Source organism: Musca vetustissima, unplaced genomic scaffold (assembly GCF_032173495.1).
Source record: "Musca vetustissima isolate MV318-11 ecotype Yass unplaced genomic scaffold, APGP_CSIRO_Mvet_v1 utg29567, whole genome shotgun sequence".
Lineage (NCBI taxonomy): Eukaryota > Metazoa > Arthropoda > Insecta > Diptera > Muscidae > Musca > Musca vetustissima.
The window spans coordinates 1820-20781 of NW_026884414.1; the positions used below are offsets into that span (position 1 = coordinate 1820).

The 18962-nt window shown below is 35.3% G+C and overlaps 2 protein-coding genes across 2 annotated transcripts; both read right to left on the reverse strand.

The window, feature by feature from the left end:
* Positions 1-4009: 4009 nt before the first annotated feature.
* LOC133331424 (clavesin-2-like) lies at positions 4010-6733 on the reverse strand. Its single transcript, XM_061539814.1, has 3 exons — positions 6432-6733; positions 6003-6372; positions 4010-4267 (listed from the first exon to the last, which is right to left on the reverse strand). The coding sequence occupies exons 1-3, from the start codon at positions 6731-6733 to the stop codon at positions 4010-4012; spliced, it is 930 nt and encodes a 309-aa protein (XP_061395798.1).
* Positions 6734-10585: 3852 nt separating this feature from the next.
* On the reverse strand, positions 10586-11645 carry LOC133331423 (clavesin-2-like). The gene is made up of 3 exons (XM_061539813.1): positions 11344-11645; positions 10922-11291; positions 10586-10843 (listed from the first exon to the last, which is right to left on the reverse strand). The coding sequence occupies exons 1-3, from the start codon at positions 11643-11645 to the stop codon at positions 10586-10588; spliced, it is 930 nt and encodes a 309-aa protein (XP_061395797.1).
* Between the last annotated feature and the right edge of the window lie 7317 nt (positions 11646-18962).

An 18962-nucleotide genomic window follows, 5' to 3' on the forward strand; every position in this document is an offset into this window, starting at 1 on the left:
GAATATTTCAAAAAGAACGCGAAATATGGTACTGATGAATATTTGAGACCAGGAAAGCCTATAGATTTGAATGCACCAGTCGGTTTTGGTGGTTCGTTTAAAATATTAACCAGTAAGGAAAGTAGTAAAGTCGGACTGGGCCGACTATATGATACCCTTCACCACTTTGGGTATATTGTACATATGTATCCTTACAATTACATGGCAATGTTCCCTCGAAGGAACATATTCCTGTCTTCATGCAACCTACGATAAAGTTTAAGCTAAAAATTTAATTTTAATCAGAATTCGAAATACATATGGAAGCTATGGCTGCATCTGCACCAATTTCGATAAAACCATTTATGTACAATAGGACGAATATATTTGTATATGTGGGAGCTAAATCGAAATCTGAATCGATTTTAACGAAACTTACCACACACGATCCTAGGCTCAATTCAGTACGCTATGCCAAATTTCGAGCACGTCGAAGGATTTATAGGCACTTGGTGCAGTATTTACCTAAAATCGGAGCTATATCTAAATCTAAACCGGTTTTCACGAAATTTAACACATATCGTTCTAGACGTAATTCCCTACGTTGTGCTAAATTTCGTGCAAATCGAAAGATATATAGGTACTTTGGTGCTCCGTTTACCTTAAATCGGACGAAAATAAATATGACAGCTATATCTATATCTGAACCGATTTTCACGAAACTTGGCACACGTTATTATAGACTCAATTCAGTACACTATGCTAAATTTCGTGCAAATAGAAAGATATATAGGAACATTGGTGCACTATTTACCTAAAATCGGACGAAAATATATTTAGGAGCTATATCTATATCTGAACCAATTTTCACGAAACTTGGCACACGTAATACTGGACTTAATTCAGTACTCTATGCAAAATTTCATACAAATCGAAAGATGTATGGGGACTTTGGTGCACCATTTACATAAAATCGGACGAAACTATATATGGGATCTATATCTGAACCGATTTTCACGAAACTTAGCACACATCATTCTAGACCTAAGTCATTACGCTGTGCCAAATTTCGTGCAAATCGAAAGATATTAAGGGACTTTTGTACACCATTTACTTTAAATCGGACGAAAATATATATGGGAGCTATATTTAAATCTAAACCGATTCTTCCCAATTTCAATAGGGTTCGTCCTTGGGCCAAATAGACTAGCTGTGCCAAATTTCATCCAATTCGGATCATAAATGCGACCTGTACTTTGTTCACAATTTAACATGGACAGACAGACAGACCGACATACATAAATCGACTCAGAAAGTGATTCTATGCATATTCTCAAAATGGACCATGTTTCTATCCCGATTCCTTTTGCGTGTTACAAACATATGCACAAAGACATAATACCCTGTACCACAGTGTGGCGAAGGGTATAAAAATGGGTTTTACTTATTTTATTTTCGAGATTAACTGCAGGAACATTGCACCTGGCTTACCCCTGCGTTATTCAATATTCAGAAGTTAAATCCGGTAAGTGGCGGGTAACATTTAAGAAGCCAAAAGTTGCAGAGTTTAAATCCACGCTTCCGGGCTTCAAATCGAATGTCCTGTAATTTTGCATTTCCGGTTCATGGGAAGCTTTCAATATGGGCTTATATTTAAAAATCGCCATATTGCAACTTACTGTCAGTAGTTCGGCAGTCCAAGTTCTTGGAGGATGGCAAATACATTTGCAGAAAATTATCAATATAGGCCCCTGTTTTTACATTACCCCATATTAATTTCTATATAATTTCAAATGAGATATGAAATTTAAAATCAAGAGAGAGTATTCTTCAGATTAAAATTAAGAAAAACTCGAAGGTCAAAAAATTAATAATGGGATTACCAACACTTGCCAATAAATCATATTCAATATGAAAACCTCCAATAATAAGTTTTTACTTTGTTGCATGTTTTCCCCCAATACTAGATTGAATATTTCGATAAAGTAAATTATTTTTTAAACAGCACTAAATAAGACGCTAAAGATGTAGATAAGTTTTGTTTTTTATTTTAATATATTCGCAATGAAATAACTAAAAAAGGCCAGGGCTTATTATTAACTCTTATAACCCGAGAAAATATTCCCACTTCAATGTGAGCTTTGTTATAATCATCACTGATAATTTCACGCCAATAAAAATATGAAGCGTATATAAATCGCAATTGTGTTCATCTTACTTATACAGGACAATGTCGATAAATGCAATTTTCACAAATGATAAATATTGGTGATATGAAACTACAATAAAAATGTCGATTGGTTCTTCGTGTGTTGAAAACTTGAGTTATTTCTTCCGATTGCCGATATTACAGATTACCCCACATTAATCTGTTCCACTTATCTAGAGTCCATTATATATCTCACATGTGAACTTTATATTCGATAATATACAATATTAAGCATTATCATGAACTACATTTACGATTAAAATGTGAAAATGCGGCTTCAATTGCAGGTGCTTTTTTTCCTGTTTCAGGTTCGTCCTCTACTTCACAGGGAATTTTAGCAAAACGAATTCATTGAAGATGTAGCTGATGAAAAGACGGCATCAAAACAGCCGTTCGTAAGTATTACCCTTAATGGTTATGTTTTCATGTAATACTCATTCATTCCGCTTAAACTTTGTTTCTGGCAGTGGCTGCCCATTACATTCGGACGTTATGAGACGAAAAGAAAACAAAACAAAATGGGGCGTTTTAATACATTTAACACGCTTAATTTATTTATAATTACATTGATATTTAAAGACTTATTTTGCAACAGCACTCTAGTGCTACACAAGTGAAGGGAAGAGACCTTGGACCTTTTTAAGGATCAAAATTGTGCCCTGTGTTGATGTAGATGAACGGTTGTGCTATGTAGACATATTATTTTGTGTACGAAGCTCAAGGTGTTTATAGGATGAAACTGCGAAAGTGTTAAACTTTTCCATGGTTGTTAAACGTAGTAACAGGCTAATTGTCCGAAAATAACCAACTCAAAAGAAGATCTAAGCTTTAGGCCACAAACAGAAAAAAAATGAGAACATTATAAGATGCTTTATTAATTATAATGAATGTTTAATGCCAACGTGAGGCTGTGAGAGTCCATGGGCTCACAGTTAGATGTAGCCCGCGGCTAAATCTCAGTTATCCTGAAAATTAAAATTTATCATATAAATGGTATATAATGACATATTTCAGATGATTATATAAAATAAATTGTAACAGCTGCTTTAAGTAATTTTCCGGGGAAATATTAAAGTATTCATTTATTAGCTACCTCATATTCAAGGTTGGAGATGGAAAGCTAAAAAGGATGGTGAAACTATTTTTATATTCTTTCAGCATCCAAAGAATAAATCACAAGTCGAAATGTAGTAACACCATACCGTGACATCTTTTAATATTGTCATATTTTATTTCCGAACAAAGAGAAGCAATTAAGTCTCGCCAGGACATGAGGTGGACATTCTATATAGAGGCTATGCCAAGGTAAATTACTGCCAGCAACGTGGTACCAAACTACAGGAACTTATGTGAGGAAATTGTGTTAGGACCTTCTACCAAAAGGATGTGTATCCTTTTATTGGAGGCTATGTAGAAACATGAACTTATATTGAACAAGTTATGTGAATAAGTTCTTTTAGCCAACAAGGCCCTAGAATTCCAAACTACAGCCACTTTGTAATGCTAAAATGTAGGAACTTCGTTTGGAAATTGCGCTCTGGATCATCAAAGTATTCATAAATTGGCTGGGAATTCCATAAAAGAGGGCTATACACAAAGATTGACCTGTATTTATAATGTTTGGCAAGAATATTTCAACGCAATAGGGACTCAATATATAAAATTAGATCCAACTCGAATGAAAAGCATGTCTAAAATTTTTATCCTTAAGGCGGTAATAAATATCGTCCAATTTTTACAGAGCCGACAGACACCCAAAGTCAAAAAAATGTGTTTGATTTTTTTTCTTATAATATATTATCTTCTAAATTCATTCAATTTTTAATCTACAGCTAATTTCCTAAACGAACCACCCAAACCGAACGGTCCATCCAAATCTATAGGTTTTCCAGGTCTCAACGATTCATCTGTACCATATTTTGCGTTCTCTTTGAAATATTCACGATATAAATCAAATGTTTTATTATATTCCTTAGTTAGTTCGCTGAAAGAACCATTATTGCCACCATAATCCTTGGGTAAATATTCGAGAGGTATGTGTTTGGTCAGATCATTGATATTATTACCGAGAACAAAGAGCTGTAAAGAGAGAAAATATTTTCAAAATAGATTTTAAAATTGGTTACTCTCTCTCAAATGAGGGAGTTATAATATAATAATAGATTGAGGATGGCCGTCTTAAGTCATCCTGACAGTCGTCTATGGAAAATTCACTAACGTCTTTATAAAATTTACATTTAAGCGCCTAGCCCTAAAACTTCTATAAAAGTTCTGTTCATTTCTTTCATAAAGAATCCCAGTTCTAGTCTTTTCAATCATACCTATGCAGCTTTTAAAGATTCCCTGTGATTCAATACTTCGAAAAAGATATGAAGTCCTCACCTAAGCTGGTCTATACATACTCTCTGTTTCTAGCTCATCCATATACGACCTTTATTTCAGCATTCCTGTCCTTCAGCACACTAATAAAAACTGTATTCCATTCGTCTAGAAGGTCTACCAATAAAAACTATATTCCACTCGTCTAGAAGGTCTACAAGAACTCCCTGCCCTTCAGCTCGTCTATGAAAACTCCCTGGCCTTCAGCTTGTATAAAAAGCCTCTCGGAACTTCAGCTTTTCTAAAAAGCCTCTCGGAACATCAGTATGTTTTTAAAGTCTCCCTGCCTTTCTGATCGTCTATATAGCTCGACTAAAGCGATCATCAGACGAGCTATATAGACGATCTTCAGCTCGTCTAATACAAATTCTTTCAGCTTCCTTGTCCTTCAGCAAACCCACTATCTATCTACTATCTTCGACTCATCTAAAAGGTCCACAAAGACTCCCACCCTTAGGGTCGTCTATGAAAGTTCCTTGCAATTCAGCTCATCCCATTCAGCTCCATGTCCTTCAGCTCGGTTATAAAGCCTCTCGGAACTTCGGCTTTTCTATAAGGATTGCCTGAAATTCAGCTCATCTATAAAAACTCCTAGGCATTCATCTCGTCTTTAAAGACTCCCTGCTTCAGCTCGTCTATAAAGACTCCCTGCTTCAGCTCGTCTATAAAGACTCCCTGCTTCAGCTCGTCTATAAAGACTCCCGGCTTCAGCTCGTCTATAAAGACTCCCTGCTTCAGCTCGTCTATAAAGACTCCCTGCTTCAGCTCGTCTATAAAGACTCCCTGCTTCAGCTCGTCTATAAAGACTCCCTGCTTCAGCTCGTCTATAAAGACTCCCTGCTTCAGCTCGTCTATAAAGACTCCCTGCTTCAGCTCGTCTATAAAGACTCCCTGCTTCAGCTCGTCTATAAAGACTCCCTGCTTCAGCTCGTCTATAAAGACTCCCTGCTTCAGCTCGTCTATAAAGACTCCCTGCTTCAGCTCGTCTATAAAGACTCCCTGCTTCAGCTCGTCTATAAAGACTCCCTGCTTCAGCTCGTCTATAAAGACTCCCTGCTTCAGCTCGTCTATAAAGACTCCCTGCTTCAGCTCGTCTATAAAGACTCCCTGCTTCAGCTCGTCTATAAAGACTCCCTGCTTCAGCTCGTCTATAAAGACTCCCTGCTTCAGCTCGTCTATAAAGACTCCCTGCTTCAGCTCGTCTATAAAGACTCCCTGCTTCAGCTCGTCTATAAAGACTCCCTGCTTCAGCTCGTCTATAAAGACTCCCTGCTTCATCTCGTCTATAAAGACTCCTTGCTTCAGCTCGTCTATAAAGACTCCCTGCTTCAGCTTGTCTATAAAGACTCCCTTCAGTTCGTCTATAAATTGAGTCTCACTTTTGTTCTTCCGATATATTTGAATTGGACTCTGTCCATTTTCCATTTCTACTCACCCTTTGCCGTAATTTCTCTGAACATAGCGTGAAAATAACTCTCAAGATTTGTTGAGCCGCCGTTGGTACCTTTATAAAATAGGCAGCACGTATACGGCAAGGCATTGATTTTTCCAAAAATGAGACAATTTTCTTACACAGCGTTGGTGTAAATTGTAACAAGTGGCTTGCGGTACATTCACCAAAATCAAAAATAAAGACAAATCCCTGTATGGCAGCATAGGGGTCATTGACAAATGTAATTTCAAACATGGCACTTGTGGGAGGATATATATCTTCTATATTAAACTTATCGGGTGAATAACTAAAACGTCCAACGCAAATGCGGCAGCCATTACCATTAAGGGGTTTGGGAAGCAAAACATAACACCTATTTGAAATGGAGAGAAAAAAATTAAATAAATATCTCTAAAAATTGAATACACTTACCCTAAGTTATGCATTTCCCGAAATTTTGGATCATCCACATCGCTGCTTGCAAACATATTTGGATATTTGGTTTTCAGTGAAAAATATAAATCCACTTTCTCTTTGGTCCGTTCCAAGCTATATTTACAGCCACGTAGAAATTGTATTAGAAATTGATCATCCATACGTGCCCTTAGATGAGGTTGTAGTTTTATCCATGTGTTTAAGGCTTCCAAATCTGCTGGTATCCTTGAGGGAACTTCACCCAATTCTTCTATGGAAATTTTTTGTAAATCTTCTGGTAGAGGTTTTAGTTGTGACATCTTCAAGCCGACTGAAATCAAAAACACATACATACTGGTATATATAGATTCCGTTGGGTTGTTCCCATACCAGAAACTAGTTATGCATTTATATTTCGAATTTCAAATACTAATTGGGAAATATATAAATATATATATTTTTTTTAAATAAATAACATAAAATGAGAAATTAAATATTATAATATAAAAACTAAATGACGCTGTGGTCATGTGGGCCCTTCAAACACCCTATACCCTCAATAACATATCAAATTTTTTTTTTTTATGATTTGTAATTTGATGTAGCTGCATTCTGGTCGTCATTGCAAGCCAGTGCTGGATATAAAATCTAACAAAACAGTTGGGTATTATGGTTCTCCATTGATCACTTGTTGTTATTGTTTTGTTCCAAAACTGGAATTTTGTATATATTTATGTTTGTTTTGATAATGTTGGATGTTGAAAAATTTGAATTTTATTTATATTTGAATATGCATCTGAATTTAAATTATGTTTGACTATGCATCTGAGTTGCATTGAGTCAGATGTTTGCCTGAGTACAGTTTTGCCAGAGTACAGTTTTTTTTAAAATTTTAAGAGCTTGAAAAAATAGTTTTTATAAAAACAGCTTGATGTAATATTGTTAAACTGAGTCCATGGAAATGGGTTTGGGCGAAACTCTAAGAAGTCAGTATTAACACTCTTCACTACGAAGAGTAATATAACATTTACTTGTTTTAAAACGGATGGTTTTGCGGCTCTCATTATAAGCCAAACACCTCTGATCACTCATGGACCACAAATATTGAAATTTTCGGTGAATGACACTCTTAGTAAGGCTGGGTATTTGAAAATGCATACTAAAACGGCACGAAAAGTGCTAAAAAGTACTAAGTACTACTAAAGTACTGTATTTGGCGAACCGGTTAACCTAGAACTCTTAAATTTCAAATGAGGATTACTGATGGAGTGTAGAATAAATGTACTTTTTTAGAAGCACGAACTATAAGTATCCGAAAAATACTAAAATGTACTAAATTTGGTACAATTTTGTGGCATGCGAACTGATGGAGCTAAAAACTTGATATTTGGAAAGCAATTAAATGGAGACGTAGGGTCGATATAAGGAGGTGGTTTGGAGGTACGGATGGAGCTGGAATCCTGAAATTTTAAAGTAAAATAGGCGTAAGAGTGTGGATGTACGTAGATTTGGGAATGTATGTGTACAAAACAACTAAATCGTACTATATTTGGTACAATTTGGATTTAGGTGAACCGATAGAGCTCGAACACAGAAATTTGGAAATAAGATTACTGTTTGGGTATGGATACTTTATTTGTTTATATTTGAATTTTGGGTGAACCGATAGACCTAAAATCCTGAAATTTGGATTTGGGATCACTGTTTGGGTTTGGGGTTGGAGTGTGTAGGAAGTTTTGGAAATGTGTACTAAATGGTACAAAGCTGATGATACATACTAAGCCGGAGTACTGAAATTTGGATTTATGATCATTGTAGGATTGGGATATATGGGATGTTTTCGAAATTCGTACTAATATGTATTAAATGGTAACAAAATTTGGATGTTTGTAAACCGATAGAGCTGAAATCTTGAAATTTTGGAGTAGGATCTCTGCTGGAGTGTAGAATTGGGCTATTTGGGAAGTTATAGAAATTCGTACTAGTGTGTACTAAAATTGGTACATTTTAAATTTTGGGTGAATCAATAGAGCTGAAGTTAGGATCAGTGTTGGATTGTAGAATTGGTCTATATAGGAAATGTTGAAAATTCGTACTAATTTGTAGTAAATTTCAGGAATATAACTGACCGTTCGAATTTTAAATATTCTCTCATCTCCTAACAAAAAACTATGTATATGTGTCCACATATTGATATATGCGAGTCATTGTAGTATTCTCAAATTTGCAATTTCCACATTTTCAACCCGAATTCGGTGTTTTCAATATCGGATTAGGGTTATGGTTTCCATATAAAATCCCAACGTTTGCAATTTAAGATTTCTGATATCGAATGGGCAGAACTCATTTTCTGGGAATATTATTAAGGTATTTATACCCATCACCACACTGTGGTACAGGGTATTATGTCTTTGTCCATATGTTTGTAACAGGCAAAAATAATCGAGATAGACCCATGGATCCTTTTGAGAATATGCATTGAATCACTTTCTGAGTCGATTTATGCATGTCCGTCCGTCTGTCCGTCCATCTGTCTGTCCGTCTGTTGGTGTTATATTGTAAACAAAGTACTGGTCGCATTTATGATCCGAATTGGATGAAATTTTGGCACAGCTCATTTGTTTGGTCCAAGGACGAACCCTATTGAAATTCGGAAAAAACGGTTCAGATTTAGATATAGCTCCCATATATATTTTCGTCCGATTTAAGGTAAATGGTGTACCAATGTCCATATATATCTTTTGATTTGCACGAAATTTGGCACAGAGTAATGAATAAGGTCTAGAATGATTTGTGCAAAGTTTCATGAAAATCGGTTCAGATTTATATATAGCTCCCATATATATCTTGGTCAGATTTAAGGTAAATTGTGCACCAAAGTCTCTGTATATCTTTCGATTTGCGCAAAATGTGGCACAGCGTACCAAAATAAATCTAGAATGATGTGTGCAAAGTTTCGTGAAAATCGGTTCAGATTTAGATATAGCTCCCATATATATATATATTCCACTAAAGTCCCTGGAAATCTTTTGATTTGAACGAAATTTTGCACAGTGTAATGCATAAGGTCTAGAATGATGTGTGCACAGTTTCGTGACCATCTGTTCAGATTTAGATATATATCCCATTTATATTTTCATCCGATTTAAAGTGCCAAAGACGATTTGACCGATATTTGGAATAGCGTACTGAATTGTGTCTATAGTAATGTGTGATAAGTTTCATGAAAATCGGTTCAGATTTAGATATAGCTCCCATATATAGTTTCGCCAGATTTTAGGTAATTGATGCACCAAAGTCCCTGGAAATCTTTTAATTTGCACGAATTTTGTCATATCATACTGAATTAAGTCTACAATGATGTGTGCAAAGTTTCGTGAAAATGGGTTCAGATTTAGATATAGCTCCCACATGTTTTTTTATCCGATTTTAAGCAATTGGTACATCAAAGTCTCTGAAAATCATTCGATTTGCACGAGTTTCTATATAGGGTACTGAATTAAGTCTAAAATGATGTTGCTAAGCTTCGTGAAAAGATCCATAGCTAGGCCGATTGATACAACGTACTGATGTAATATAAATTAGTCCCGGGCAAGATTCCCCGAAATCGGTTCGATAACAAAAACGCGACTTCTATTAGGATACATATGTAGAATAAACCCAAAGTGGTGAAGGGTATCATATAGTTGGCCCAGTCCGACTTTACTACTTTCCTCACTGGGTTTTTATTGGATAAATAGGAATTGTGAAATAGGTCAAAATCGCTCTCAGAGTAAAAATTTCAATATTAAATACAAATTATTTAAAATCATCATCAACGATTACCATTTTTACTCGGCCAAATTCCTCGAGTAGAAAGTTTACAAAGAGAACCCGATTTTATTGTGTTCTCTTTAGTTAGATTGAACGTTTTAAAAGTTTTGTAGGCTCAAGAACCGTTATCGAGTAAAAAGTTGCAAAACTTGTAAAATATGTAGATTCGTGCAAGTTCTGGAAAGGAACAATTGTGTTAAAGTTACGTGTTGTAATAACTCTAGGCAAAAATTCCTAGCTCCGCTTGAAGAAATACCCTTTTTTGTTCTGAAGTACAATTTAACTTATTATCCACAGATAATGGTGTAAATAATTTAATTTATAACAAATTTATTTATATTTTATTAGTTTTTATTATCCTAATCCACAACCAATTGACGAAAGGATCCACCCACGCCATACAAACCATCCAAATCGAAGTTTTCCCCAACTCTCAAACTTTCATCGGTACCATATTGAGCATTTTCTCTAAAATAATCTCGATACTGTTCAAATCTTTTGAAATATTGCCGATTTAAGTCACGCAACAGACCATTTTCGCCACCATAATCGATTGGTAAATATTTTAGAGGAATATATTGGGTTAAATCCATAACACTGTGCCCCAAGACATAGATCTAAGAAAATAAAAATATATTTTAGTATATTTTTAGATAAAATAAAAACACTTTTTATTTAAAAGTAATTTATCATACCTTCTTTTGAATTTTCTCCGAACACAGGGAAGTTATAAATTTCACAATACGTAGTGCAGCGTTGGGCACATTTATAAAATACACACCCCGTACCCGAAGCGGTAATGATTTTTCCAAATATGTTACAGCTCTTTTGCAAACATTTGGTGTCAGTTGTAAGATATGACGCGTTGTGGCTTTGGCCATATCAAAAATATATACCAAACCATGTATGCCAGCATAAGGATCGGTGAGTATGGTTAATTCCAACATGGCACTGGTGGGATTGTACATTTCTTCAATTGTCATTTTAGTGGCATCATAATTGTACTGATAGAATAAGATGCGAGGACCATTTTCATTCAGAGGTGTGGGTAACAAAGTGAAGCATCTAGAATTTCAAATATCGGCATTAATGTATACTTTCATTATTTAAAACTTACCCCAAATGAAAGACCTCTTTAAATTTTGCATCATCTACATCATACACTGCCAGCATTTCTGGATATTTGGTCCGAAGCGAAAAATATAAATCCAGTTTTACTTTCGCCTTCTCTAAACTGTATTTGCAACCTCTCAAAAATTGTATTAAAAATTGATCATCATCACGAGCTCTTAAGTGGGGTTGCTGTCGTATCCATGTTTTTAAAGCTAACAAATCTTCTGGGATTCTTTCAGGTACTTCACCTAATTCGTCTATGGCAATTTTTTGCAGTTCCGCCGTTAGAGGTTTTATTTGTGCCATCGTTCTATATTCTATGCGAACACAAATTGAAATGTACTTATATTTATATTATTTTATCGACTGCACATTTTGTGCAAATACACGTGTGACTGAATTTGAAAATAAAAGTTCATTGCCCTGGATTATACACTCGTATATGAACGACATGATATGTTTAAAAATTTTGCACACAATTGCTATTTGGCGATATTTAAAATGCTCTAGATGTATTTTGGACAATATGAGACGATTTATACATTTTATGTTAATATACTTTATTGTTTTGAACATAACAAAAGTGAGACACGAGTATGAAATCATATTTCTGAAAATTTTAACGATGAAGTCAAAAAAGGTTTTGAGTTCAAACGAGATGAATGGGACGGTACCAATAAAATAGATCATTTTTATACAAATAGAGCTTCATTGCTGTGACAATCTGTGGACATATATGGTAAATATTCTGCGACATTTACTGCTAAATTGTTTTAAAATAAAACCAGCAAGTAAAGAAGTAAAGTTGGACGGGGCCGACTATATTGTACCCTTCACCACACTGTGGGTATATTAAGAGACGTCGCATTATTGAAGGACCATTCTCTGTGCAAATTTTTGTCTTAATCGGACAAATATTGGAAGTTTGGTGCTCCATTTACTTAAAATCGGACTAATATATATATATGGGAACTATATCTAAATCTAAACCGATTTCCACAAAAACTTTATACACGTTAGGCCATACTAACGTCGCATTATTGAAGGACCATTCTCTGTGCAAATTTTTGTCTTAATCGGACAAATATTGGGAGTTTGGTGCTCCATTTACTTAAAATCGGACTAATATATATATGGGAACTATATCTAAATCTAAACCGATTTCCACAAAAACTTTATACACGTTAGGCCATACTAACTTCAGTACGTTTTGCTAAATGTTGTGCCAAAATGATGTCTCAATCGGACAAATATTGGGAGTTTGGTGCTCCATTTACTTAAAATCGGATGAACATATATATGGGAGCTATATCTAAATCTAAACATATGCACAAAGACATAATACCCTGTACCAGAGTGTGGTGAAGGGAATAATAACTGTTGTAATTAATTTTTTATTCGCCAAAAATACGATATACCATATTATAGGAACTTCGATGAGAAAACGAATTAACAAACTTAATAATACCAAAAATGAAGCTGGATCTTTATGATACGTTTTGGTAGGGAGATTTTCTACTCAATGAGAATCCGAAATATAAAATTATTTCCAATTTATGTAAAACACATATCCACACTCCCAAAGATTGGCGTAACATATATTGATACAAAAACATGTAAATTCATGCCAACCCAAACTATGAAATTCCGTTTGAAACATGTCCAAAATCCTCAAAATACCGAACATCAGAGGACTGCCTTTATATGGTGTCTATACTTTAAACGAACAGTTATTAATTTTTTTATACCCTTTCACGACACTGTGGTACAGGGTATTATGTCTTTGTGCATATGTTTGTAACAGGCAAAAATAATCGAGATAGACCCATGGTTCCTTTTGAGAATATGCATTGAATCACTTTCTGAGTCGATTTATGCATGTCCGTCCGTCTGTACAGGTCGCATTTATGATCCGAATTTGATGAAATTTGGCACAGCTCATTTGTTTGGCCCAAGGGCGAACCCTATTGAATTTGGGAATTTGGGTTCAGATTTAGATATAACTCCCATATATATTTTCGTCCGATTTAAGGTAAATGGTGTACCAAAGTCCCTATATATCTTTCGATTTGCACGAAATTTGGCACAGCGTAATGAATAAGGTCTGGAATGATGTGTGCAAAGTTTCGTGAAAATCGGTTCAGATTTAGATATAGCTCCCATATATATCTTGCTCCGATTTAAGGTAAATTGTGTACCAAAGTCCCTATATATCTTTCGATTCGCACGAAATTTGGCACAACGTACTAAAACAGATGTAGAATGATGTGTGTTAAGTTTCGTGAAAATCGGTTAAGATTTAGATATAGCTCCCATATATAGCATCGCCCGATTTAATGTAAATAGTCCACTGAAATCCCTGAAAATCTTTTGATTTGCACGAAATTTGGCACCGAGTAATGAATAAGGTCTAGAATGGTGTCTGCCAAGTTTCGTGGAAATCGGTTCAGATTTAGATATAGATCCCATATATATCTTCGTCCGATTTAAGGTAAATTGTGTACCAAAGTCCCTATATATCTTTCGATTTGCACGAAATTTGGCACCGCGTACTAAAATAAGTCTAGAATGATGTGTGCAAAGTTTCGTGAATATCTGTTCAGATTTAGATATAACTCCCATATGCAGTTTCGCCCGATTTTAGGTGAATAGTCTACTAAAGTCTCTGGAAATCTTTTGATTTGCACGAATTTTGGCATAGCGTACTGAATTAAGTCTAGAATGATGTATGCAAAGTTTCGTGACAATCTGTTCAGATTTAGATATAGCTCCCATATATATTTTCATCCGATTTAAGGTAAATGGTGCACCAAAGACCCTATATATCTTTCGAATTGCACTAAAACGGTTCAGATTTAGATATAGCTACCATATATAGTTTCGCCCGATTTTTGAATTTATTTATGTTGATACTTTCTTTTGAAATAACAACCCGATTCATAAATCGTATATACCTTCTATTCTGTAGTGATAGGTATGTAAATATTTTCAAAAATTAATAACAACAACAATAATATTTAACAAATCCAGACAGCTGTGTAAACAACATGAAAAATGACGAACATTGATATGAATAATGACGAAAACCACCACAGACTAGAGAAGTAGATCATTTGGATTTTTGTACTCAAGTTCGCTACCGGTGGGTCTTTAGGACCTCATTTGATAGGCTTGGCATAAATTTAACGGTTTGCAGTCAATAGATGAAATCGCATACTCCATTGGAAAGAGGGAATCAGACTTTTAAAATATTATTCTCTCTTCGAAAAAAATATTGTTCAGTAAAACGTTGATTATTTTGTGGGGGGGAAGTACTAAAGAGAGGGGACCGATATTCCCCATTTCCAACTTAATCTAAGTTTTGAAAAATATTACGAAGTGTAAAGTTGGTATGATTTCGGTTATTCCCCTTGTAGAATTATCGTGCTCACCAGCCAGCGAGGCAGATGGACGGACGGAAATTAACACCAAGTTTTCGGAAACATATTTGGTCTAAAGAAACTTGGGGATCTATACCGATATTGTACAGTTTGCCGATGAGGCGTATTTTTGTCGTAGCAAAGTGTAGATAGGTGGAGGGTATAAAAAGGTAGTGTAGTATGTTATATGTTGACATCATATACAAGATTTCGCCTCAGAAGAAGAGTAAATTTCTATGAAAGACTACAATATTAGCATATTCCGTTATGGTAGTAAATCCTTAATTTCGATTTCAGCTGAATATAATTTCAGCCAATTATGCAGAACCAAATACCGTTCAGTGGCTTTCACGCATATTTTTCAGAACTTCATGGTTATTATTTCAAGACTTGTGGTTAAGTCGAATCAAAAAAAAACCTTCCATAGTATTCAAACACATTTTCCTGAACTTCATTGTTAATATTTCAAAATTTGTGGTCAGTTAATAGAGTTGAATTTATATAACTGACAAGCATGCCAAAATTGAACACTTGTAATTCCTGGAGTTTTCAACAAAATTTCAAGGCTTCTCCAGCAGCAAGACCCCTCCAGAAATCCTGTTGATTCCACAGAAATTAGTTACCATTCCAAAAATCTTTAAATTTCAATAATGAAAACCTAAGAAGAAACCACAAGAGAATCTAAATATTTTACCGTAAGCAAGGACATTGTAAACTAAACGCCCTAAGCGCAAACAATAGCAAACCAGCTACTAGTCTAATTGTCCTGCTGGCTAAAATGGAAAACAAATTTTGCAAGAAAGCAATAAGAGAGTGAGAGCAGAAAAAACACCGTTTATACCAGGATATTGTTTTGTAAACACTGAATGCCCACCAGATATCCAATCACAAACAGAAGGCCACAAAAATACTCTCCAGAGATTTGATTACTCGCAAATGAACAAACAAAACGGACACACAAAAAACCCAAACTGCATTCATTGCATTGTTGGACAACAAGAAACAGCAACCTTCGCCTGTATCAGGCGGCAACGGCACCACCAGCAGCAAACAGTAGTCCTGTACACATATCACCAACGGTAGCACAACTTGGACCTTGGTTGCAATTTGCAATGTGCAACAACTTGCAGCAAATGGCATTCAAATGAATTAGCATTGTGTAGCTGGCTAGCTAAATGGCTGTGTGTGTGTGTGTGTTTGTCGTGTGCACCAAATGAGGAGGCTCAACGAAAACCACATGCAGTCCAAATATAGCAACGAAAAAATCTTTGTTCCTCTTCTTAAATTTTTTTTATTCCTTGAGTTTTCAAGGTGATCGATAAGGGGTTCAATTCTAAGAATCTGCATACACAATGAATGGCCAATCAGTGAGAGTGTGTGTGTGTGTGATTGGTCGCAATAGTCCAAACATTGTAAAGTGCACAGTAGTATCGTTGAACATGTGGAGGTCTATAAAAATTGACTACTGCAAAACGAATTAACCTTGAATTGCTAACGAATTGAATCGACAAACAAAAAATACTTTTGAATTGAATAGGAAATTTAATTTGACTTTTTACAGTGTTTTCATTTTGACAGCTGACTTTATTTTGGTAGCTTCATAATAGCTACTGAAAGGTGCTACTGGGATAATTAACCTTGAAGATTATTATGGAATACGAGTCAGTGTTATACTCTTTCACACTTTCGAGAGTGTTGTTTTTTGCACAATTTTAACTGCGTTAGTTTGATAAGACATAGTGCAGATGTTGCAGGTTATGTTCGTATCCTTCCAGCATAATAATTGACTTTACAAATTTAATTAGCACTTTAATACTTGTTCTTACTAGTATAGAACATCTGTAATTATTTTTCTGTAATAGGAACATTTATAAAAAGGAACTCTATCATCAATCGGGGTTTTGCAGGCCATAATAATCAAAAAACAATATCCTATCGATTGGGCAAACAACGCATCATCGGTAGACAATTGAAATCGGATCTATAATTACCCCGATTTTATGCCTATCGGACAGAAATATGACCTATGGTATACCATCTATATGTAAATCTTGTATCACGACATTCGATGCGCTACAGCAAAACGTTTTGTGCAAAATTTCGTCGAAATCGGCCAATCTTTGAGTATATGTTGCACCATTAACATCATCGGTCAAAAATATGTATAGGAGAATTGTCTAAATATGAACTTGTGGTAACAAAACTCAACACATGTCAATCTAGGCTCAATTTTGTTCGTTGAGCCAAAAATATTTTTTCAAAGGTCCACCATTTTGTTAATTTTAGAGCGAAGTCAATAATCCTAGTTCATACGAGAGCCAGACATGTACTCTTTCTAACACCGTTGGAATTTTCGGATTCCGATGTTCCAGTGAGGAGTTATCATGCCCGCCATCAAAAATAAGGACTTTTCTTTAATTACAAAAAACAACAACAAAACAATAACAAAAATGTTTTGTAAATTATTTTTCTTCTCTTTTAAATCTTCAATTATATATGTGCAAAGTTACAAACCTTAACAAGCATTTGTATTCATTTACCAGCCCATTGAAAATCTTGAAAAATTAAAATCGAGAATGGGGGGGGTTCCCTTAAAGAGGTCGTCCTTTTTGCGATTTTTGACCAGTGTTGTCGTTTTGAACACTTCAGACCAAATTTGGCCGAAAATCATAAAATTCTATGGTGTATGGAACGATGGTTAGGCATTTCGGTCAATTTTCATGCTAACAATTTAGGAGAATTCTGCTTGAATTTTCATTGCTGGCCTAACTGATTTTGGCCATTTTTTACGTAAATTTTGGTCCGAAAAGGTTTTTTTGCAATAATTTCCAGCCTTTACGGAAGATTTTGTATCCTTGCTTGTTTCAACGGTACTTGTCGTCTTCTGCCACTAGATTATGACAACAGTAACCTTTTAAGTGGGATTGATGTGGCGGGCTCGTCCTATTAGATGAAAATAAAACATGTTGCGAAGGTTTAACAGTAGTTCGGTCATCCAAAGACTTAATCCTTTTCCACATTTCGAAGTGTTCGGTTTTTTGGTCTTTATCTTTCAATGCCAAATATTTATACGAAATATAATAAATATCGGTCCAACATAGTTCCCATAGTATGGGTCGTATAAAACAGTATCCGCCCTTTTTATACCCTTCACCACACTGTGGTACAGGGTATTATGTCTTTGTGCATATGTTTGTAACAGGCAAAAGGAAACGAGATAGTCCCATGGTTCCTTTTGAGAATATGCATAGAATCACTTTTTAAGTCGATTTAAGCATGTCCGTCCGTCTGTCCATGTATTTTTGTGAGCAAAGTACAGGTCGCATTTATGATCCGAATTGGATGAAATTTGGCACAGCTCATTTGTTTGGCCCAAGGACGAACCCTATTGAAATTTTAAAAATCGATCCAGATTTAGATATAGCTCCCATATATATTTTCGTCCGAATTAATGTAAATTGTGTACCAAAGTCCCTATATATCTGTCGATTTGCACGAAATTTGGTATAACGTACTGAATTGGGCCTAGAATGATGTCTGCCAAATTTCGTGAAAATCTGTCCAGATTTTTATATAGCTCCCATATATAGTTTGTCCGATTTCATGTAAATTGTGCACCAAAGTCCCTATATATCTTTCGATTTGCACGAAACTTGGCATAACGTACTGAATTGAGCCTAGAGTGATGTCTGCCAAGTTTCGTGAAAATCGGTACAGATTTAGATATAGCCCCCTCATATAGTTTCGTCCGATTTCATGTAAATGGTGCACCAAAATCCCTATATATCTTTCGATTTGCACGAAATTTGACATAACGTACTGAATTGAGCCTAGAATGATGTCTGGTATGTTTCGTGAAAATCGGTCCAGATTTAGATATAGCTTCCATATATAGTTTCGTCCGATTTCATGTAAATGGTGCTCCAAAGTCCCATATATCTTTCGATTTGCACGAAATTTGGCACAACGTATTGAATTGAGCCAAGAGCAATGTCTGCAAAGTTTCGAGAAAATCGGTCCAGATTTAGATATAGCTCCCATATATAGTTTCGTCCGATTTCATGTAAATGGTGCACCAAAGTCCCATATATCTTTCGATTTGCACGAAATTTGGCATAACGTACTGAATTGAGCCTATAATGGTGTCTGGTATGTTTCGTGAAAATCGGTCCAGATTTAGATATAGCTCCCATATATAGTTTCG

Excerpts from the sequence above, each read along its gene's own strand:
- LOC133331424 (XM_061539814.1), bottom strand. The coding sequence starts at position 6,733 with ATGTCACAACTAAAACCTCTACCAGAAGATTTACAAAAAATTTCCATA. Across the intron at positions 6,373-6,431 it reads CGGGAAATGCATAACTTAGG|GTGTTATGTTTTGCTTCCCA; the intron begins GTAAGTGTATTC and ends CATTTCAAATAG. Across the intron at positions 4,268-6,002 it reads CAGAGAAATTACGGCAAAGG|CTCTTTGTTCTCGGTAATAA; the intron begins GTGAGTAGAAAT and ends CTCTCTTTACAG.
- LOC133331423 (XM_061539813.1), bottom strand. The coding sequence starts at position 11,645 with ATGGCACAAATAAAACCTCTAACGGCGGAACTGCAAAAAATTGCCATA. Across the intron at positions 11,292-11,343 it reads AAAGAGGTCTTTCATTTGGG|ATGCTTCACTTTGTTACCCA; the intron begins GTAAGTTTTAAA and ends TTGAAATTCTAG. Across the intron at positions 10,844-10,921 it reads CGGAGAAAATTCAAAAGAAG|ATCTATGTCTTGGGGCACAG; the intron begins GTATGATAAATT and ends TTATTTTCTTAG.